Source organism: Mirounga leonina, unplaced genomic scaffold, assembly GCF_011800145.1.
Source record: "Mirounga leonina isolate KUSES-001 unplaced genomic scaffold, KU_Mleo_1.0 Mir_93, whole genome shotgun sequence".
In the NCBI taxonomy this organism is placed as follows: domain Eukaryota; kingdom Metazoa; phylum Chordata; class Mammalia; order Carnivora; family Phocidae; genus Mirounga; species Mirounga leonina.
In genome coordinates this window covers 3,843,812-3,867,372 of record NW_023270854.1, presented here as the reverse complement: position 1 = coordinate 3,867,372, position 23,561 = coordinate 3,843,812, and the positions used below count along the sequence as shown (strand labels likewise).

Genomic DNA, 23,561 nt, shown 5'->3' with positions numbered 1-23,561 from the left:
TTTCTGCTCCCAGCTTCAGCAGGTCTAGAATCTGAATCTGAATGATTGGCAAGGATAATAGAGGCCCAGGTTTGAGTCCTCTTTGCAGTATCCCCCCAAAGCAGCCACCCAGCCTTTCCTAACGGGGGCTCATCACTCAGCCTTGTGTTCATTTCTGAACCAGTGTTGGGGCCAGGCTGACTTCCCCGTAACTTCTCTGTTGCCCCAGTCTTGCCTGCTAGTGCCATAGAGAATGGATCCCTTGTCGTGTCCTGTAAAGATAGTCCTGTGATATTTGAAGGCCTAAACTGTTCCTTATGAGTTTTCGAGTCCCTGAGTATTTTTGTTTCTCTTCTCTGTATTCATGCCTATCTGGCAATGTTTTTCTTAAACTGTGGAGCATAGATCTCCACCCGGCGCCCTCCACGGGTGTGACCGGTGCGTCCGCACACTGCCCCCTCCCTTTCTGACCCTCCGCTTGCGCTGATGCTGAGCGGGCACAGCGTCGACCTCACACGCGGCTACGACCCACACGTTCTTTTCTTCCTGGCCTGGAACTTTTTTTTTTTTTTTTTTACTCCTGATTGCAGGACTTTAAATACTTCAAATACTTTAATCAGACAAGATTATTCTACATATCCACATCTATTAGTCATATTACATACCGGTTTCGGATGACATGACCTGTGAACTATGATGCATTTTACTGAAAATAAATAATAATAAGGCCTAACATTCCCTGAGCCCTTACTGTGTGAGGCACAGGGCTAAGCAGATTACATGGAGTGCCTCAGTCTTCGAGACAGGCATTCATAGCACCCCATTTTATAGGTTAGATTCTGAGATATAAGGAGTTCAGGTAACTGTCTAGCACAATGGAAGATCCAAGATCTTGCAGATGAGCAAGTTATCCTGCCAAGTTAAGGGATGCTAGCGGGAGACACAAGATCCCTGGATCAGAAGCAAAGGACATTATTACTTAGAGCAGTAGCAGTAACCACGGATCGTGCTTGTTCTGCTTCCCAAACCCCAGCTCCCACTGGTGATATGAAGAGGCCCCGTGGATTCTGTACACGGTGGGCTGTAAGGAACACTACCCCAGGGGGAGAGTCTGGACTCAGGGAGCCCAGAACTTTTACTACGAGCAGTGAGCTGGCCAGTCTCTTTCCCCAAAGGGATACTTGTTTCTGTCATATTGGACAGTTGGTAAATCTGCCCTTCGCTCTAAAAAAGACACAGTATCTGTCTCCCAAGGCTGTTTGCTCTAGAAACATCCTTGAAAAGATGATGTAGAAGAAAGGCACAACACGTGCAAAAACACAGAGATCCATGGAGAAGTGCTTGCCCAAATCATAGTGAGGAATAGCATCCAGGCATGCTGACTCCGTGGCTCTGCTCTTTCTGTTTATTGGAAAGGATTTTGAAGATTGTCCCTTCCCCTTTATTCTCTGATGAACATTAGTGTAAAGGGAGTTTCTCACCATCTTTCTAAAGCAGTATTTGTTAAGCCCTGCTGTATGCCATGCATTGGAGATGCCCTGGTGAATAAATAGAGTCCTTACACCCTGGGAGCTCTCAGTCTAGGGGAGAAGATGGGCATGCTTAGGAATTATTAGAATTCAGTGTGTCAGAGGTGTATACAAAGGTGAGTTAGAGTATCCACTTAATTTCTCTGTAACACCTGAAGTGACATCCAAATTAAAGAAATGTACAATTAAAAATATGTTAAGTACCTAATTTCCTATGGATAAGTTTTAGTATGGTTGCCTTAGAACCTACAGAGTTCTGTCATGTGAATTGAGAAACTATTTAGTAGGTTATAAATGTGACAAACCCCATAAGTGTTCAAGTGTATTCTTCCTGTGCACATTCAGGGAACCTGCAAATTCTCCTAGCGGCCACACTGCTGACCTCCAGAGTGGACCTGTCTTCTGAGTCTTGCTCTGAGCGAACTAGATCCTTGCCTTGCTGCACCGCTTACCGATGGGTCCTCAGGACCGTCTGTGTTGTGATTTTATTTTCCATCATGTTACCTCTTAATGAGGTACAAGAATCACATCAGAGCCACATGAATAGTGAAGGAGACCTTATGCTAGATTCTAGGAAAGAGAGAAGAACAGATACAGAACATAAACTCTGAACCTTGGGGTCTTTTAAGCTGTGACAATTTCTTACATACCCTGCCCCTTAAAAACTTGAGTAGCTGCTAAAGGCTTAACAAGTGTTGCTCAAGCGCTGGATCTCCAGACTTGCGGTCCATCTCTGTGGCACTAGTCTGAGATGATGCCTTATCAGATAAGAGCCCCGGAGAGGCTTCTGTTCAGGGAGCACCTGGTGTACTCCCTAGAGAGCAGAGCCCATCCTGTCTAACTTGATAACCACCCGCCGGCCCGGTCTGTCATGGACTCTAGTTCAAGACAGGCATTTGGTGAAGACCTTTGCACGAGGAGCGTGATGATGAGCAGGATGCAAACAGAAAAGTAAACTGGTTAGGACAGTGTAAACTTGGCTTGTGTGTGTGTTCATGCCATTATCTGTACATAAATGGATGTGTGCGTATGTATGTGTAGATTTCAAGAAAAGATGAAAATTTGACATTGACTAAGCAGATCATTTTTTTTTTAATTTCAGAAAGTAGCCTATTATGGGCTGAAATGTAATTATCTGGTGCTGTTAGTGGTATAGGGGTTGGGCATTCATGGTTGATCAGCTGCCTCGAGTATCAAGATGAGGCATTTGTTGATCCAGAGAAAAGCAACTGAAGGAAGCAAGGAGGATGCCCCCCGACTTCAGGCACAGAGTTCAGGGAGCCTGCTTCTGCTGCTTCCGTGTCCCCTGATGCCCCACCAGGGCCAGGCATGCAGCTCTGTTCTCTGTGACCGTGGGCAATTCCAGGGCTAAAAGTGGCCACTAAAACACATTCTAAGTTCTTTCCCGAGCATTGCTGCTGGCGATTTCGCGTGGGCAAACGGCTGTGTGTCCAGAGGAACGGTGGACATTGCTTGTTCGTGTCTCCACGTTTCTTGTGGGAGCTCCTGAGTTGTCGTTACACGTGGCGTTGAATTTCAAGCCTGTTCAAGTCACCATTCCCCTTATGAAGCAGTTTCGGGAGCTCCTGCGTGGTGTGTCCGTTACCTGACGCCGGGAGAGGACCTTGCCCTTGTGTCCTTATCCGTGCATCGTGCCGTGTGATCCCCACGCACGGCTGCACGTGGCTCCGGCGAGTGCTGCCTGGTACGTGGCCGCCCATCCCAGAGCCACGAGGCCGTTGACTCCTTAGCGAACTAGTGATAATTGCAGAGGGACGTTCTCAAGTTTCCACCCTGATGCGGCCCGAGTAGCCGTGTGTGATGACTGGGTGCCCCCCTACCACACCCCGTCACGAGGCGTGGTGCCCGTCGCTCAGCGCGCGCCACGACAAACTTGGGGACCTCGCACGCGCGTGCGTCGCCGCTCAGACGAACGGCTCAGTGCTGCCCCCAGACCCACAGACACAGCGGCCGCGTGTCCCGCGCGTTCCCACCGCAGAGGGCAGCCCTTTGGGCGGCGGCGTGTCCAGAAAGGATTTCCCTCCGAGCTCAGAGAACCAGCAGGTGTGTGGAAGGTGTGTGTCTCTGTCTCCTAAACCTGAGGTTTCCGGGCGCTGCATTTCACTCAACATTTTAATTTGTAAGTTTGTTTTCATTGTGTCCATTTTAAAGCAAGGGTTCAAGGCCTCATCATGTGTCTTTTGTTTGATATCTTTTCCAGCAGTTTTAAACTTTATTATGCAGGCATTTAGATATTCTGCAAGTTGAACATAGGAATTTAACTTAGCTGTAGTAGTTCCTGGTTAAGAAGAAAGTGTTTCTGTTTTCCACCCTGACCGTGGCTGTGTCCGCACCTCCGTCCCCAGCCCTGAGCCACCACCGCTCTGTCCTCGTGTTCACGGAAGGCAGAGCGCGGTCCGAGGCCGTGGCCAGCCCCCAGACGCGCTGCCTGGGTCAGGCTGGGCAGCCCCACGTATGGCCCCCGCTCACTCTGACTTCCACAGAACGAACCAGGCCATTGTGAGTGGCCTCAGTTTACTCTGCTCATCCTGACAGTCGCTGTGAGCACAGTGCTGGGGCGTCCTCAGCAGCTGCTGGCTCACCCAGGTGAGCGTGACCTCCAGCACGCCCCACGGTCACGCGTGTGCCCTCTCTGGATCTCATCCTTGTGAAGAGGTGGGGCCTCGCCGTGTTGCCCCCACACGATGTTCAGGGCCCCCTCACCCACACAAGCCAGCTTAATAGGAAAACAGCAGTGATGTGCCCAGAACAGATGATTCATTTTAATATGTGGAGAAGAAATTTGCATTGTTTTGGGTCTACATAAACAGCCACTGTCATTTGGCTATGAGCAGATGTTAGACCTCCGAAAGCTTTGCTGATAATTAAAATACTAACATTGAGCGTTTCACCCCAGCTGCAGGTTCTGTTTACTGTAAATTTGATTTTAATGGTGCCTCTGTGCTGTTACCGAGGAGCGGTTAGCTTTTTACCTCCATACAAAAGTGTCCACAATGAAAACAAATGTCTGTTTCCTCTCATTTCCTCGGGAAAGATAGGAAGATACTGCAGTATACAGGAAATCTGAACATGCCGACAAAAATGGGTGTGATCTTTTTGTAGGGTTTGCCCAAAAAACAAGGAGACAAGTTTAATCTGCCTTGTTAGCCCCTAAGCCCGCCTTGGAAGAGGAGCCCTGCACTAACAACATTGGCCGGCTGCTTCTTTGCATAATTTTACCTTTTAGAATGTGCGTGATGTGTACAACTTTTGAAAAATAGGCCTTGTCTCCTAATATTGTGTTATCTGTACGGGGAGTTTTATAAGCCTGTCAGAGGACAGTAGGAAAAGGTCTTGGGCCCCCTAATTTCTTGACTCCGTAATGCGAGAAAGAACATCGGTGCTAGTTTGAGTCCAACAGAGGAGGCGGCCTTACAGCAGGCCGCGGGGCTGCCGCTCCCCTGGGATCTTGGAAGGAAGCGTCCCAAGGCCAAGGCCGGGCATCCCGCGGCTCCAGTCAAGCCCCGAGGCTCCTCGGATGCATCAGCCGTTACCACCACGACGGGCGCCCAGACGGGCGCCCAGACGGCTGCCGAGAGCAGGAGGGCCAGGGCCCCAGGGGAGGGCACGCCCGGAAGCTGGGACAGAAAGCGTCCCACACGGAGCCCTCACAGCGGCCAGGGGCTGACCTGGATACCCCCAAATGTGTACAGAATGCCAGAGGCTCTCAGCGCTGATCCCGACACAACGGCACCTCCCTGTCGCTTTGCTCCAGACGGGACTTCAGACATTGGAGCCCTTTCTGCTAGTGAATCAGCTGGCGATTTTTAGGAAGGTGCTCTTCATGGGTAAAAGACAAGATCAGAGTACTTTACAGTTTAACTTTAAAATCCCATTTCATCATTTCTGTCACATGAGTCAAATTTCCGAAGTTCTGTGACTGTCGCAGGTCATCCTTCAGCACCGCCGGCAGGCCTCTGCCACAGCCAAGAAAGGGTTAACCGTGCGCTCCCCTTGACCTCCCTCCCAAAAAGCCTGTCAGGATAACCTTAAAGCACCGTTCTTATCTTCCTGCGGGAGATTTGTGCGCCTGGCTCCCATTAGATCTTCATGCATGGAAACGATGATATATACCTAAGAGTCTGATATAACACAAAATTTCTTAGGGTTTGTGACTTTAAAGGTAAAATATTGTCTTTTATTCTTTGTCACTCTTCAGTGCCCATGGAAATATCTAGGCCCATGGAGACTGTTCACGGTAAAGTTAGAAATCTGGCCAGTCATGTATTTCTAACTTGAGATAAAATTTATTCTTAGTTTTGTCTGAACATCTTAGAATTTCTTTCAGGGGTGATATTTGATAATCTTTGATCACTACCAATCATAAATGTAGTACTAATGATAACTGAGAAAAAGGAACTAAAACTTTTGTCACTTAAATCTGTGTCCTGGCTTACTGTTAAGTATTCCTTCAGTAAAAATTGCATGGTGTATCTTATAAAATTTTGTATTTGAACTTAGGTGGAAGGGTCTGTCAGAAAGGATGTGGACTTCAGTTAATTTTTCACAGAAAAATATTTTTTCTCATCTCATGAAACAGTGGCCTTGGGGCGCCTGGGTGGCTCAGTCGGTTGAGCGTCTGCCTTCAGCTCAGGTCATGGTCCCAGGGTCCTGGGATCGAGCCCCGCATCGGGCTCCCTGCTCCGCGGGAAGCCCGCTTCTCCTTCTCCCTCTCCCACTCCCCCTGCTTGTGTTCCCTCTCTCTCTCTCTCTCTGTGACAAATAAAACCTTTAAAAAAAAAAACAGTGGCCCACAAAGTTGAGGACAGGGCGATGGCTTTTACTGTAACTCTGACATCTACCTTTATACATTTATTTGTGGTACAAAGCAGATATTTACCAAATTGCCTTTTAATTATTATTTTGCGGTGTATATACCATCCTTAGGCTAGTTCATGGCAGAATGACCAAAACAGGTCTGTGCTCTGAAAGAAATCTCACTAGTACACCTATCATTTTTCACAAGCATGCCGGAGACTAAAAATAATTTTGATTTTGTATCTCCAGTCACCTAAATATTTGTGATTTGTGTGTGCATTTCATTAACACTGACCAGAACACATTTCTAACCCTTGAAAATAATAGTCATAAGGTATTGACCATCTTTGTTCTCTCAAAAAAATTTTTTTTGATAGCGAAATTGTCATTTTGGCCTGGGTTTGTAGGAATGAGAGGGTGCTCTCGCCATTGCGGTTATAAACCAGGTTGGAATTCCTTCTTAAACCCCTGGAGTGGAGTTTTCCTTCAGGGACGCGAGGCAGTGCAAAGCGTTTGGTCCAGGGAGCGCCCCCTAATTTGTGTCGTGTTCAGGTGGAAAGCCCTCACTTCTTCAAAACCAGGTTTTGGTGGGAGGAGCTCTCTTAGGGACATCCTGCAGCAAGACCGGTAATTAGTGTTGTCCAAAGAGTGACTACACTAGGTGGCAATTATTGATATTGCTTTGACGGGCTGTGCTGTTGTAGGAATAATTTATCCCCTGCTTCGAAACTTGTACAAGGTTATATTGCATTGAATTTTAATTTGTCATTTTTTCTGCTCTCACTTGAAAAACTTATAAGCTTTTGTGACATTAAAATATGGTTCTAATTTATTAGCATAATCTGTTAATATTGTTTCATTTTAATAGACATTAAGTATGATTTCTTAACGTTCTTGTTAAAATTACATCTTAAAATTGAAGTCAAGAAAAATGATATGTGGCTTAAGATTCAGTGTCATGTGTGCCCCAAATTTTTATATGAAAAGTGTTACTTTTTTAATCGTGTCCCATTTGAGGTGCTTTAATGGTGACAATGAGCCAGCCTAGCATTGTCAAGCTTAGTGCCCTTCCAGAACACAGAATCTCGAACACACACAGTAAGAGCGCCTCTCTGTCGGCTGGATAGAGTGCTCCCCGATTCGTGACTCCTTTAATAAAGCCTATTAGATCTCTACAAAATAATAATAAAAATAAAACACAGAGAATCCGACATAACCTAGCAGTGTGTAAACGTGGAATACAGTTTCAGGGGAAGCTTCGAGATGTAAAAATAAATGCTGCCGGCTGCCACGGCGCGGCTCTCCCAGGGTATCCGCGCGAGCTTCCCCGGCGTGTGGAGCGTCCCACCCCACACAGGGCTCTTTAATGCCGTCTTTATCTGCTACGCGATGCATGAAATCTACTTTCGGCTTCAGAACTGCGGGCCACCTTTGACCCCTTTCGTGGAGACACAATGTGACCTTTCTATTGTCATCGGCTTTCATTCTCCTGAAAATTCTATGAATTTTTATTACAAGTTTTTTTTAAGCCAAGCTGAGGCTTCCACAAATTACTTGACGCGGACGAGATGAAGTTGTTGAAGTGGCGTGAGATAAGTTTTACAGCCGGCCTGGGCGCCGCCGAGGAGTCCGGGCCCGTGTCCTGCAATGTCATACGCCAGTAACTGCTGAGCCTACTATTGGATAAATACATCATTTTATGGAACATTGATTGTTCTATAAACCCAGTGGAGTATTATGCTCTATGATCAAACCATTTAGATTGTGTGTAGAGCACAGAAAATGCCATATTCAGGATGGTACTAAAAGTGCCATTTGTGTATTTTATGGATGTCATTACAGGGGAAACTTCTCTCTGTAGGCCCTGTTTACTGCAAAATTTTTTAGTCTGTAATGACATTTTTCATTCACAACGTATGCCTTCAAGAGAGGGGGCCCTTGTTTTATTTGTTTCATTCGAGTTTACTGCACAAATTCTGTACATTTTAATTAAATGTAAGCTTAACAAAAGCATAAGGTCTTTATTCTGTGAGAAAGAGCAATGACAGTAACAAAAGAATAACACACACACACAGAAAGGAAGCAGTTGGGTGCTAGAGCCTGTGTGCAGCTTCCCATGAGCCCCCAGACAGCGAAACAGAGCCATCCCCGTGGTTTTGGGGGGTGTGAGCCTCTATCTTAACCCCTCCACTGCCGTGTGACACTTTGTGATTTTCAACTCCAAGGATTCTCTCTTCAAGAAGGACCTGGAGGGCTCCTAATGATCTCCTGGAGAAGTGAGCCTAATTCGGAACCATTTCCCGGAAAACAAACCCTCCGCTCCCCACGAAGCCCTTCTCATTTCAGCCAAGTTGTAGACTTTCAATGCATTCAGCTATGAGAAAGGCGTCTGTCTCTGTACTCCTGAAAGCAAATGGGCAGTAAGTTGGGATTTTTCATAAACAGGCAGGAGGCTGCATTTTAACCTATTTGCCCCTTCTGCACAGAGCGATTTATGGTCCTCTTGCAAACAGGTCCAAAAAGGCTGAATCAGATGCACGATTTGATTAGCTACTATGATCACTGAAATCCGACGTTGTCTTTGAAAGATGTAAAGCATAGTAAAGCATAGATGTAAAGCATAGTGCAAACATTATGTCGGGCGTCCATGCTCCGTTAAAGATTGGTGCACTTTTGGACCGATAGCGGGTGACTAAGCAGTTAAGGGTAAGCCTGTACAGAGTTCCTGTTTTCCAAATACTGTATCCATTTGGCCATTTGCATTGGTGAGCTTTACGGTTCATATTTACTAGAAAGAGCTCAGAAATTGAAGTTGATGTGCCCAGTAAATTCTTGGTCATAGCCCAGTTAGAATTTAAAGTTACAGTAGAGATTCACATTAGTTTAAAATGACACTTGAACTTCTGCATAGCTCCACATTAATTCATTATGGGCGAAATGGAAGAATCTTCAGTGGGTGAATCTTTTTCAATCTGATTGAGGCTGTTACATTTTATAGGTGCTATTTTTCAAAGCAGTACTGACAGCACTCGAAGTTATTAAATTGCTGAATCAAAAGATGGACCTGCACTCGCATTTATGAACTGTGATGGAGTAGGGGGGCTCGCGCCGAACTGAGGGTAAGATGTTGGCGGTGTCAGGCTTCATCACACGCCATCGTGACAGTGGTGTTTACCCTTGTAGTTCACTTTAATGGTCTGGAAGTGGCTTAACCCACCTCTGGATTCAAATAAATTCAGTATAAGTAGTTCAGAATGGCATCATTATCAGTGCTGCAAGGGATTCAGAGGATAATTCGACACCCAAGAGATTTTCCATCCAGTTGCAGACTGAAGAAGGGGAGTGCAGGGGCTCCGGCCTGTAGGCTTTCTTCGGAGACCACCAGAGCACAGGACGCCTGGTGGCCCCCGCCTGCGCTCGTTCCTCCTGCTTTGACATCGAGGTACTCTGGCCTCTTCTGTAATTAATTGGGGTTGATTTGTAGGCTGCCTTCTTTATTTTTGTGTCTTTATTTCTTCATGTCTCCCCCCGCCCCTGGCCCCGAACTCTAAGTTAGACTGAAAATGCCCTTGAAGTTAGGGAATGGACAGAACCAAGCAAATCAAGTTCAGGGTGTCACGATGACAGAACGGGCAGAAACTGGATGGAGTGCAGGACGCGGAAGGCGAGCGGGACGGTTACGTCCCAGGTAGAGAAGAGGATGGAGGGGAGAAATTGCAAGGGTGGAGGAGGAAGACTGTGGCGGGTACGGCAGACCGGAGACCCAGGGGGCCCTGCGGACGGCACGCTGAGCAGGACGGCAGCACCCCGTGTCCACGCAGGCATGCACGGACGTGGGAACGGGGGGGCTCTGGAACGCCCTGTCCTCACCTGCCCAGTCTGCTGCCTGGCCTCCCGGCGCTTTTGAAGACAGAGATTTTAGGGAGATTTAAAGTTCAGAAGATAAACCGGCAGATGAGGTCCAAGTATAGACCATGATTCAGCCCTTCCTCTCGAGGACCCGTGTGGTTCACCTACTCTCGTGCTTGCCTTCTGAACTGTAATCTTCCCAGGGGTGAGCTTTTCTTTTGACAAAGCAGGAGAAGGGGGGAGGGGAAGGTGGAGGAGGGACATCACAACAGACGCATCCCTGGGCAGGGCAGTTTAAGTGCACTCGGTTGGTTCCTGGAAACTCGCCCTAGGCTCACAGAACCATTAGAAGGTCTTCAGAGGCCCTAGAGCTGGGAGTCCCCAGTGTGAAGACCACCGCTGCCCTGTGACACCCACCCCCAGGCACCACACGGTGGGCATTCGGGAGCTGCTTGCTCAGGGAGGCGTAGGAAGGAGCAAGCGTTCGTGCTCCCGGCCGGTTCTTCTCTTTCCTCAGAGGGTAAACAAGACACAGAGCGGGACGCTACAGTTAGGCCCGTCATTTAGCTAGAGTCATCGATGCTTTGGCCCCTCCTCGGAGAAGGTTCAGCTGACCTTTGCGATGTGATGGCTTGGCCAGGCCTGGTCCACCCATGGCTGCAGGACCAGCCCCGAGCAGCGCCGCCCCTCCCCCCCCGCGACTCCACCCCCCGCCCCCCGCCCCCCGGTCAGGGTATCCCATTATCCCCGAATGAGCATGAGGGAGACGGAGGTGTTGCTGACAGAGATCCTCCTGGTTGACACCACACGTCTTTTCCTGACCCGAGAGTCTGGGATTCTGTTGACTTCCCAAGATTCACGCTATAGAGAGTTGTCTGGGAAGGCACAATGTAAATTGGTCCTCATAGTTGTTTAAGAAGATGGATTACCTGTACACTTTACTTCCTCACTGCGAGTCAGAGCCTCAGAAGCTGAAAGAACATGGTGACAGAAAACCGATCCCACGAACTCGCTGTGCAGTGAGCTTCCTCCCAGTTATTTCCATGCACACACCAGCCACCAGGAGATCCTTCCACTCCCTCTGGCCTCTCACATGAAGGGGGAAGCAGGGGTAGGACTTCCCCTGACCTCTGAGTGTCGAACCACAGAGCTTCGCTGCAGTGTGTGCGGGATGGGCCAGGAGTTTGCCTTGTTCAAACGTAGCGCGGGAGTCCAGATCCTGGACCGTTGCCCTCAGTCTGGGTGTGAGCCTGGGGGTGTCCTCTTGGCAAATGGGATGTAACAGCTTCTGTGGCTCCTACCTGAGCCACTGAACCCACCGGACGCGGGCGTTGTCTGGGGTCCGTACTCAGAGTGGACTCTGTGTTGAAAGAAGTGCTTTCTTGCAGAAGAGCCCCAACATGGAGAACAAAATGGTCTTTAAGGGATGCTAGCAGTACATGATCTTATCATTTTCTTTGCTTCGGTAAGGATAAAGGTGCTTTTTAAAAATGACCTACAATAAAGAGAGTAAAGGGGAGCATTTCAGAACTGGGGTGGCCATTGAGATATGGAAACTCTCACATAGATCACTGGCAGGTCGTTCTCTCATTTAGGGAGAAGGAGGCCACAGTAAGAACACAGAAAATTTGGGATTTAAAGACAAAAACAGGAACTCTGTTTAAAGAGTCATTCTGTTTTGAATAGGAAATAAAGATGGCAGTTGCCAGGCCTATTTTACCCTGTCAAGTTATTAAACAAGCATCGGCCTGGGTCGCAGGTGGCGTCGGGGAGGTGGGTGTGTGTGCGCGTCCTGTGCCCTCCTCGCAGCTGTTCATAGCCTTACGTCTTCGGGTCAGAAGATACCGCCACCGCTCGGTGGCCTGCGCGCCCACCGGCGACTGAGGTCTTGTTGGCAACGGCAGCCGCCGAGGGCAGTAGCCACACTCCTTCCCAGGCGCCGGCTCTCGGCGGTGCTGTTCGGGCAGTGTGAGCAGAGGACGGGGAAAGGCCGGCTGCCGGCACGCCTGTCCCCTCCCGCCCGGGTGGCGCGGGCGCCCGCGGCCGCCCTGCAGTGTGGCTCACTCTAGAGTTTCTGCTGAGGCTTTGCAGCTGCTGCCGAAGACTTGTCTTACTTGTAAGCCTAAAAGTCGTTTTCCAGGCTCTAACTGGTCCCTGTCTCCCATAGGCATTGTGTCCAAGTCCTACGAGTGCCGTTTGAAGGGCCAAGGAGCCGCCTTCGTGGAGACAGACAGCCCCTTCACGGCGGCCGCGCTGGCAGAGGCGGCCCCTGGCAGAGAGCGGCCCCTTAGGAGCAGCAGGAAGCAGGCGGCGGCGCCCGAGCAGGTCCAGCAGGTCATCATCATCCAGGGCTACGACGGCGAGTTCGCCCTGGACGCCTCGGTGGAGGAGACGGCCGCGGCCACGCTGCAGACGCTGGCGCTGGCCGGCCAGGTGGCCCGCGTGCTGCACATCACGGAGGACGGGCGGCTCATCGCTGCGGGCCACGGTGGCGCCCCCATGGGCGGCGTGGCGCCCGGGCCGCTCCTGCCGGAGCAGTTGGCCGACGGAACCACGCAGGTGGTGGTCGTGGGGGGCTCGATGGACGGCCGCGGCGTGGACGAAGCCCTCAGCCCGGGCGGTGCCGTGATTCAGCAGGTGACCAAGCAGGAGATTGTAGACCTCACCGAGGCCGGCGTCCCCCCGCCCGACACGGCCTCCGCCCTGGATGCCCTGCTGTGTGCGGTCACCGAGCTGGGAGGGGCGGAAGGCCGGGCCGGGCCCGACGACAAAGGCAGGTCCGGCCACAAAGACGTGCTGGTCCAGCTGCCCGGGCCGGACGTGCCCGCCTCGCCCCCCGCCGCCGCCCAGCCCGAGGCCCCCGAGATCCACATGTTCCAGGACGTCCGGGAGAGCGCGGCCGCCGTGGAGCCCATGGAGCTGCTGACCCAGGTGGTGCGGCCCTCGGCCGTCCCCGCCTCGCAGGAGCGCCCGCAGATGGCCTTCAAGAAGGTGGTGCAGGGCGTGCTGCAGTTCGCCGTGTGCGACTCGGCCGCGGCCGGGCAGCTCATGGAGGAGGGCGTCACGCAGGTCATCGTGAACGAGGAGGGCACCGTGCACATGCTGGCCCGAGAGGGCTCGCAGATCATCATGCAGGAGGCCGAGGCCCACGGCCAGCACATGGACCTGGCCGAGCAGGACGCGGAGATCTCCCAGATCATCGTGACGGAGGAGCTGGTGCAGGCCATGGTGCGGGAGTCCAGCGGCAGCTTCCCGGCGGGCGCCACGCACTACATCGTGACGGAGCTGCCCCCGGGCGCGCAGGAGGCGGCGGGCATGTACTCGCACACCGTCATCGAGGCGGCCGGCCCTCAGGAGATCCTGCAGGCCGGGGCCGCGCTCGGCGCCGAGGCCATGGTCCCAAATGCAGCCGAACAGTTGACAAGTATGGTCATTTACACCCAGGATGGCTCCCCGGCCGCGACCGTCATCCAGAGCCAAAGAGACAGTCACGAACTCCAAGAAGCCTGAGGCACGGATCGTCACGCTCGGCCCCAGGGAAGGGGTGGCCCGGTCCGGCCCGTGTGGGCACGGCCATCCCCGAGCTGCACGTGCCACGGCTTCGGGACAGTGGCGTGGCCGTCCGGAGGGGTGGCGGCCTGCACTCCGGGCGAGGTGGGCACGGACCGGCAGCAGCGCGCACCAGGTCCCCGGGGACCCGCGGCCGGCCGCCCACCCGAGCCCCGCGCCGCTGGGGAGGCCGGGCCGGGGTGCCGCTGGGGCGGGGCCCTGTGCCGACCACACCCGTTTCCTGTTCGGTTCTTCCGTGACTGGTCTTTTCCCTCTGTTCTATCCACTGTGCTGAGGCGAAGCCACGTTGTTTTCGGTTTCCACCCACCCCTTCCCCCGCTCCCCGCAAATGTTTCCCATTTCAGTTATCAAAGGATTGTGCCTAGTGGTGGAGAAGTCCGAATGGTGTATCTTGTGGCCTGAGACCTGCCTGTTCGTGCAGTCCAGCATGGAGCCATTTTAACAGTTTATTATAGATTTGGTTAAAAATTGTAGCTACAAGTCCTCACGTCTTGAGCAGTCCACCTTTGTCCACTCTTTGAAATCGTAGGGTCACAGTGTCCCCAGACCAAAGGAAGACCTAGTAGCTCCTCCGACGCATCAGTTTCCTCCCCCCGGACGTGGGGGGCGTGTTCTTAGCTCTGGTTGCACTCTGCTTTAAGAAGCCTTCTCCAGCCTCTGGTTGAGAAAAGCCTTGATGTTTCTATTGGATGAAAATATACCTTGGTTAAGACAACCCAGTGCTTCTAATTTTGACTTCGTTTCATACAATAAAGTCTATATATGAAATGTGCACTCTGGAAACTAGTGTTCATATCAATATTTTGCTTTTATAACGAATGTTTCTTCATATTGATACCATTTTTGCGGGATTTATTTGTGATTCGTGTCCTTGTGAAGAAGCTGACATTCAACGTTACTAACAGAAAGCCGCGCCCCCTGCAGCCCCGGCCCCAACCAGCGTCGTCCGTGTTTAGTTGTGGGTTCACTGCAACTGTGGAATGCAAGTCTGTGTTCTAGTCACTCACTTCTCCATACGATTGCTCTTCCTTTTCCAAACCTGTAAATACGATCCCCTCCCCCAAATGCAAAGGTGGTTTTTGTTCTATTTTTTTCTTTGAAATAAAATTATAGCATTGAAAGAGAATGAGGTTCTCTTTTTTCCAGCAGCCAGCCAATGGGCAGCTGTAGAAACTGGAAAGAACTAGTCCTTCTCTCTGACAGGGCAGCTTCTCCACCCGCTCTGCCCATGTCCAGGGCACCTCCCGCGGCCCCGTGCTGTCTTCCGAGGCTTTGGCACGTGGCCCAGGCACCTTCTGGTGACAATAGCGTCTTCTGTCACAGTTAGTATCTAAAAATTGTGAGGAGCAGACGCGAGAAAAAAGGAAGAGAAAACAGTGCCTCCTGAGTGTAAGGTCCCTTCCTGGGAGCGCAGGGTAGGGATGCGCTGCGTGCAGCGCGTCCTCGTCCCTCTGCAGTCCGGCCATCCCAGGGCCACCTCCCTGACACAGCTATCCCTCCCCCACCCCCCAAAAAAATGAAAGGTAAAATTTCAAGTTTGACACCGAGAGTCATAATTAGCTGAGTATGACTTGCTCATGTTTCTTAAAAATGGCAGGGTGATCCACTTCTTCCTAAACACTTGTCTCAGCCAACAGTGACAGGATCAACTCCCGTTTGTTACCAGGATAAAGGTGACCTTTATAAAGTGATGCCCCTCTCCAAGCTTCTCATACGTGTTAAAAAAAAAAAAAAAGCAGCACGGCGTGGTGGGGAGGGGGGCTATGTTTTCAGGTGGAAATATTCCTTCCTGATCACTCCTCCCCTTGGCTGCAGCCGGCGGCCCCCGGCTCAGATGCTAATTCCCGCCGGTGCCCCGTCCTGTACGGCTAACCTTTCTGCCCGAGTCCAGGCTGTTGACACCGACATGCTGCAGTTTACTGTTTGTGATTTATTTAGGATAAATATGTCTCCGGTGGCATTTAATCCTTCATAAAACCAGCGTAGCCCGCAGTGTCAGACCAGCAATCACGCTGTATGCACAATGAAAAGAGCAGGCCTTTGCATAAAAAAACTGTGCAGAAGGTGTTTCGAGGCTCAGAAGGATTGCGAAGGATTCACTAAGCTAGTGTATCCTGTAATTACCTGTAGATCTGGGTTCATGTTCCCTCTCCCTTCTCTCTCATCACACAACCCTCGGGATGTACGGGAGTCCAAGAAGCACGTACACAAACTCGTGGCTCAGAATAACGAGGCGTGGCCGATCCTGTGAGCAGGCCACACTCACAGCGGGTGCCCACAAAGAAGACACAGGCAAGCTTCCAGCCTCCCTTGGGGTTTTAGCTAGAGAAAACAGTCACGCTTTAAAGAAGCAAAAAACAAAGCAAACAACAGAGTTACCTGGAGACTAAAATCCAGAAAGGCCACCTTCATATGCAGCTACAGCCAACCAGCTGTATGACAGAGCCTCAGGGACGTCCAGCCTGCAGGGGGGCCACTGCCCTGACCACGTGAACATAGAGAAATAGTTTAGGGTCCACCTTCCGGGCCAGAAGCTTGCCATAGAGGATGGGGAGTTACAGAGTTTTAGCCACTGACTGTCACTGTCATGAAACGTGGTGACCCAAGCGGGCATCCCTCTGAGATGCTTCCGAAGTCCCTGGACAGTTGTAATGGTGGGAGGGTGGGCAGGAGGATGCTCCGAAACCTCTCCCCCACCACGCCCCAGAACACGCGAGCAAAGAAACCCGCGTCACCCGGGAGATAGCAAGGACAGCCTTTCTGCGAAGAACCAAGTGAATGTGCTAGGATTGCATCAGTGGGATGCCAGAAGTTCCAGACGGCAGCTCAGGCCAGAAATGTGGGCCCGACGCCCCAGAAGACAGGCGGTGGGTCTTTGGTCGGCCCCCTAATAAATGACGGTGCAGACCCCGCAGAGGCCCGAGGCCCGGCCACGCTCAGGCCAGACTCCGCAGCTCCGACCCGGCGCTCCCCCTAGGAGGCCGGAGACCTGCTGCCCGGGAGCCCGGCGTCCAGCCCAGTATTTGCATCCCTCTGTTCCTTCAAACCTTCCGTTTCCCTGAGCAGAGAGAGAGAAACGGCACGTAGGGAAGACCAGAGGGGCCAGCTCGGAAGCCTAACCCAGAGCTGGTTCTGGGACGAGAATTGGGAAACCAGAAAGGTCGTTCGTTGAGCAAACGAAGAAAGGAGCTCTAAGTTTTTCCCTTATTTTACTGTTGAAGAGTAGCCCGTAATTTAAGAGCGCACACAGCTCACTTAAGCAACCTGCTCCTGTTCCGTCTTGTTGAAGAATACAATTCGCTTTCTACTCCTCTAGGGCGATATCATTTTACATGAAGAAAAAAGTTAGCTCAGATGGCAGTTATACGTTTCGGAAGCACCTTCTAATCAGGGATTGGTGATTCATTATTAGCTTCAGCAGGCGATCCGTCTGACATGTAAGGGGAAAAAATTAGCAGCTGTCACTGCGTGATGAGTTAATTTCCTGATAGGCCTGACACTGAAAAGCCATTTGGAGACATGGCAGCGGCTGAGTACAAAACCTGGCACTGCTTTGTAACTGGAGATAAAGGAAGAGCGGAGGAGCGGGCCGGGGAGGGTCCGCGGAGCCACAAGTGGGGGCCGCGGGTGCTGTGGGCAACCCCCGCCCCCGGGCATCGCCACGTCCAGGGCCGGTCCCCCCTGCCCTCGCCCGGCCCGTCGTGTACCCGCGTCCCCCCGCGAGGCGGGAGAGTACCATGGGTGCCTGACATTTCCACGCAAGGGCGAGAGCGTGATGCTCTCCTTCTGATGGTCCCCTTGGCAGTTTTCATAATGGGAGCTCAGGCTTTCAATCACGGGATCATGTTTTACCACCATAAAAAGGAACCCCATGAAACAAGTGCTGTGGGAACTCAGGAGGAGCCGGTGGGGTGGCCCAGGGGGGCTTGCCGTTCACGAACCTCCCTCCCACCCCGCTCTTGAATTGCTCCTTCCTCACGGGGTCCATTTCCAGCCCACGCTGAACACAAAACAAAGCTTCAGTGTCCGGGACATGGGAGCTAGAGCTGGGCGTGAGGGACTCATGCGGCCTTCGTGGCTGAGGGCTCCTTGGTGAAGTCTGCATGGGCGGGGTTCTAGAATCGGGACCCAGGTGTTGGCATGTGCACCGCTGCGGTGTTTCCCAAAGCGAAGACGGACAGCGTTATGAAAACAGGCGCCGTGCCCAGGGGGAGACGGGTAAGCCACGTCATCACTGCCGTTCGACTCTGGGTCTGTCACATAAAGGAAACAGAGCCCTCTTGAGGAATCTTTGCCTTGAGAAATCAGCATGAGGTAGAGAAACTTGTTTCTCCAAAACTCCTGGGGCCCTCAGCCCGGGACAGGAGTCAGCCTTCTGTTCTCTCCGTGGGACCCTAAGTGTGTGAGGTCATGCGGGCCCAGCCAAGATGGAATCGCCTGGGCGAGCACATGGTCACCGAGGCCCATCACCAGATTCGGATGAATCCGTTATAGATCTCACCAGGAATCACTTGCTTATTACTCCATGGCCCTACATTTTCAATACCTCTTAATACTTTTAAAATGACTTAATTCCATACTTGTGGGTAATATACAATGGAATATTATGCAGCCATCAAAAAATGAAATCTTGCCATTTGCAACAACGTGGATGGAACTGGAGGGTGTTATGCTGAGCGAAATAAGTCAATCAGAGGAAGACATGTATCATATGATCTCACTGATATGAGGAATTTGAGAACCAAAACAGGATCCTAGGGGAAGAGAGGAAAAAATGAAACAAGATGAAACCAGAGAGAGAGACAAACCATAAGGGACTCTTCATCTCAGGAAACAAACTGAGGGTTGCTGGAGTGGAGGGGGGTGGGAGGGATGGGGTGGCTGGGTGATGGACATTGGGGAGGGTATGTGCTATGGTGAGCCCTGTGAATTGTGTAAGACTGATGAATCACAGACCTGTACCTCCGAAACAAATAATACATTATATGTTAATTAATTGAATTTAAATTAAAAAAATAAGAAATAGGCTGACCTAACCGGGGCCTGGCTACCAGCACCATGGAAGGATGACCTGCAGCTGCGACGAGCGGGAGTGTTGGACCAGGGCGCTCTGTCAGCGCCGTTGTCCGTGCTCTCCAGAACAGCTCACGTCACCCTTCCGATCACTTTGTAAGCAGAGCGATAAAAAACCAATGCAAAGTAAAGGTTTGTGTTTCAGTTCCCAAACTGGGTTCCCACTTAGAGACAAGGAGCTGCTCCAGCAGGCCCCGGCGTCCCCCTCAGGGCAGCACGTGGCCAGGCAGTGTTGGGTGGGACCGGGGTCCCTCAGCAAGACGGCCTGTGTCCCCACGCACTGCTGTCCCCCGAGGCCTCAGCAGATCTTCAGTGCCATCCTGCCTGGTCTGCAAATGGGGCCAGAGTCTGCGGGGAGACGCCACATCCCGGCCCGGCCCCGGCTTCCACCTTGGCCCCACTTGAAGGGCTCGAGGGATGTGTTAAGTGCAGAGCGCTACACGCGGCAAATCACGGAACAGGGCTTCACCGCCCGTGACTCAGACCCGCTCTGTGACTCACGCGACAGCCGCGGTCTCCCCCACGTCTGGAAGGCTCTGCGCGGTGGGGTGTGGGCTCTGGCCCCAGCAGAGGGGCCACTCCCTGGACAGGTTTGGAGGTAGAAGGTCCTCCCCTGTGGGCTGTGGGCACCCCCGTCCTGGCCCTCTGGCCCTCACAGAGTACGGCCGCTTGTCCTCATCTTCCCGCCGAGGACAGAGCTCCAGGGCAGAGGCCGCGACCCACCAGTGACTCAGAGCTGGGAACGCCGGAGGCGGCCGGCACGTCCGTCTAAGGGACGGGTCAAGACACGCGGCCTCAGTCCCTCATCAGCCGCTGATTATTTGCTGGCTCTTCTTCCTTGTGGTGACTTCTCAACAAAACTCTGGCAGGAGGGGACCACGGAGTGCCTCTCACACATATCATTATTGCTTGACGCGGTTATGTTTCCCTGCTTATTTCCACCTTCTGCCAGGAGGATCCTGAGACCAAATCCCACGACAGGCCCTGAGTCAGTTTTGCACACCGCCCTGTCACGCCTGTTATGGGGACTTTTGGGCTTTTATCAACAGTAGACGACACAGGGGCCTTCCTCTTCCCTGCTAATCGTCCTGATCGAAAGGAAACAACACAGCCCTCGTGTGTGACACTGGGCGAAGTATCTCCCATTCTATTGAAATTAGAATTCTATTTGCTTATTCCTGACTTCTTTCTGGCCCTAAGGTCCCCGGGCCAGTTCGATTGATCCCACCCATGATTCCTCCCTTGACGTTCTGTGAGAAGAAATCCCGGTGTTCTTGTTGGTCTTGGATGATCGTGACCTTTTCTGGAGAGAGCCCTGTGGCCCCGGCGGGAGATGACGCAAGGGGGCCAAGCGAGCCTCAGGCCTGGGGCTTACTTGTCCGCGCAGCCGAGTCCCCGATGCCGCCCGAGGTGGAGTGGGTCTGCTAGATGCTAGAGAGAAGCACCAAGAGGAGGGAAGTTGCACCGTGTTTAATGAGCCCAAACTGCACATGGCCGGTCACACCTCAGTGCCTCCGAAATCGCTGGGTACTGTCCAGTCGGTGGCAGGGCTCACGCACACTGCTCCTCGGCCCACCTGGGCTGGGGTCTCCGGTGGGGCGGCAGCTACTGGGAGGGAAGCGGGAGGAGGACCCCACGCCTCCTGCCTCGCTGGCCCGCCCGTCCTGGGGCCTCCCTGGCCGCCCACGCCCCCCAGGCAGCCACAGGCGGGCAGGTGCCCCGAGCCGCCGCCGGCGGTCATGGGCTGCGTCGGGCAGTCGGGTTGGCCCCGAGGGGAGGCGAAGGGGACGGGCCCCTTCCGCCTCTTCCCTGGGCTGCTCCCGGGCGACAGCGGGTCTGAGAGCAAGGCTGGCGAAGCTTCCCTGCTCTCGGAGCCGGCAGGGCGCCCAGCCGGCGCTGTCTTTCTGTCGGGAAATCTGCCACCGCGTGTCCTGTCCTGTCACTGGAGCATCAGCGGGCTCGAGTCTCTCGGCATATGGCGCGGCGGCAGCTTTCAGGAGCTGTGAGATCCAGATGCCAGCCCCAGGCTGGTCTCCTCCGGCAGGGACAGCTGGGCCTGGGCTCCGATGCGCCGCTCCTTCATTCAGTTCTCCACCTGCGAAACTGCGTCCCCTCACTGGTGCATTCCGGGGTTTTCCCTCCTGATGCCTTCGGGCTTGCTTCCATTCCCGGAGCCCTTCCCTGAGCCTCCGAAGGGGCGGGATGCCCCTGCCCGCCACCGGGGTGCGGAACAGGAGCAGGATGCGATGGTGGCGGTCAAGGGCAAGGCCCCCATGGGGCTCCTGCACAGGCCCCGGGCTGGGGAGGCCGGTCGGGGGTGGGGGTGGGGTGCAGTCCTCCCCTGCCCCCAGCCAGCTCCCCCTGCCTCGCCTCCCGCCAGGAGGATGGTGAATGCTGGGCTTTGCTCAGACCTTCGCGCGGAGATGGTCGTCGGCTTGCAGGCTCAGTGGCTGTGTCCTGGGAACGTGGAAGGGCACGCCGGGCAGGTCTCAAGTTTGATGGAGGGCAGGCCCGTGGGGCCGGTCTGCGAGAGGTGGTGACCTAGGGCCAGCCCGAAGCCTTGGGCACGCATCCCCTCCTGCCGCCGGGCTGACTTGGGCTGACTTGGCTTTCCTCTTCCGCGCGACGCAGAGAGCTGGTGCGACAGAGCCAGTCCCAAGCCAAGCTGGAAAATTCTAGGGGCACCAGCCTCCCCACAGGATGAAGAGGCTTGTGGGAAAGCAGGAAGGCTCTGGGCTCCTCCTCAAGCTGTGTTCCTCAGCGGCTCACACACCCCCTCGTTAGAAAGCAAAACATGAACTCACATCGGACACATGTATGAATAAATGCGACATGATATGTATTTAAATATATAAATGGCACTGATGATAGAACACAAACATGAAAATGGAGCTATTCAAGTAATGGGGATAAAACAAACCATGTTTTATCACATGCCTGACCCGAACGGCTGTACACTGTTGTTCTATATTAGGACAATATTCATCTTTTCAGAAAGTGGATGTAGACGGGTATTTGAGAGTCTTGATCAATGGACACGCTTGGCCCTCTGGTCGGACCGAGTGTGACGGTGTTTTCAGCTGGCTGCTGTAGAGCTCCCCATGAGAGGAGAAAGAGGGTCCCCTGGGGGCTGCCTTGGGGGGATCCTCTCCAGTGCAGGGTTTCTGGTCCATTTAGTGGGGCTTAGCTTGGTAGAAACCACGCACTGTGGTCTGCAGGTCCACCCGGCCAGGCCCAGGGGGGCTGCCACGTGCAGCAACACGCCCCCTGCTCTGTGGCCTCAGCAAACCTGTGACTGGCTGCTTCACTAACTGGCCCCATGAGGTGGCCGTCCTTGTCCTCGGGGTGTCTTCTGAATTTTTCAAAGAACACATAGAAATAGAAGTTCTAGCATTTTCTTTCTAGACACAGCGCCTCACCTGCACCACACTCTGACCCACCCCACCAAAGTACCCCAATGTCCAGCACCTCCCCTGTGCTCTCGCCACTCCCTGACTCTCAAGAGGTGTTGGGACTGGAGCTGAGGCAGTTTTGCTGGACACTCACGGTCAGGAGAGAAGTGGGCTTAGCGGCCCGCACTTGGCTTCACCCGCTCAGACAGCACGAGTGTGAGGATCTCTGAAGGGACAAGACAGCCTGGGCTTCTTGGCTTCCTGTGTGCTTGCTCCCCCGACCCCAGACACGTCCCCCCGACACTCATTCAGCACCCATCAACACCTTCTCAGCGGCACGTGAGGACGGAACACAGACCTGTATGCATTCCTACGCCCAGCCCACAAAAAAGAGAGCCAAGGAACCAAATGGCATAATCCCACAAAGACAAACAGAGTAAGAGAAGCAGCAAGAGCCCGTATGAAAACAAGTTGCGGTGAAGGTGAAAAGTGTCGGGGAGTGGAACTCGTGGAGCAAACCAGAGAGAGCAGACGCTCAGTGCCAGCAGGGGAGGTCCCAGCCACAGCACGCTGACTCGCGTCCCAGAGCCCTGAGAAGTGGAGACAGCTGTGCCCCAGACAGTGCAGATGGCAAAGCTGGGGCTGGGGCCGAAACAGGTCCCTCCCTGCACCTGACCTCCGCAGCCAGACAGGAACTCTCCCCCACTTCCTAATCCAGGAGACAACTGGAAGCTTTTTCTCTTCTGGAGACAACTGGAAGCTTTTTCTCTTTTTCCAACCAGAAAGGCTCCGAGCTGGGGACCCAGCAAAGAGTGGGAGAGGCCATTCATCAAATGGGATTAGGAGAAATTCTATGTACCAAATGAGACCCACTTCTAGTCTCTCTCTTGCTGGGCTCCAGTACAAGGGAAACCAAATATGTGACCTAATGGCTGAAGACCAGAGGATTCTTTATGGAAGAAACTGAACCACCCTAGAGAGGAGACCTCCATAGACAGATATTCAAGGTTTTCCCATTGAAAGGGCTGACTGCCACCAGGTCACTTTGGAGTGAAGGCCAACTGCCAAAAGACCCCACACAGAACTTCCAATCAGCCTTAGGGCCTCATTCAAATATGGGCATAAGGCCAGGGACCAACATGAATAAAAAAGATCAAAAATAAATAGGAGGGGAAAAAAGAAAGAAATCCAGTAGAAACATATTTAAAAAGAAAAATTCAGAAACTGCCCTTGAATAATAAGAGAATAAATATATGCTTCCATGAAATAATAACACGTTTCTATATTTTTAAAAAGTAACAATAAGAGAACAAGAAAAGAAATTTAGGAAATTAAAAATAAAATAGGTGTC

At 52.6% G+C, this 23,561-nt stretch overlaps 1 protein-coding gene across 1 annotated transcript in view; it reads left to right on the top strand.

The window, feature by feature from the left end:
- Positions 1 to 14,516, top strand: part of ZNF407 (zinc finger protein 407) — a 433,444-nt gene extending 418,928 nt beyond the window's left edge. The window contains exon 9 of the mRNA XM_034996028.1: positions 12,343 to 14,516. Within this exon, the coding sequence (XP_034851919.1) occupies positions 12,343 to 13,685 (1,343 nt within the window). The 3' untranslated portion in view covers positions 13,686 to 14,516. The remainder of the gene's footprint in view (positions 1 to 12,342) is intronic.
- The last annotated feature ends 9,045 nt before the right edge of the window (positions 14,517 to 23,561 follow it).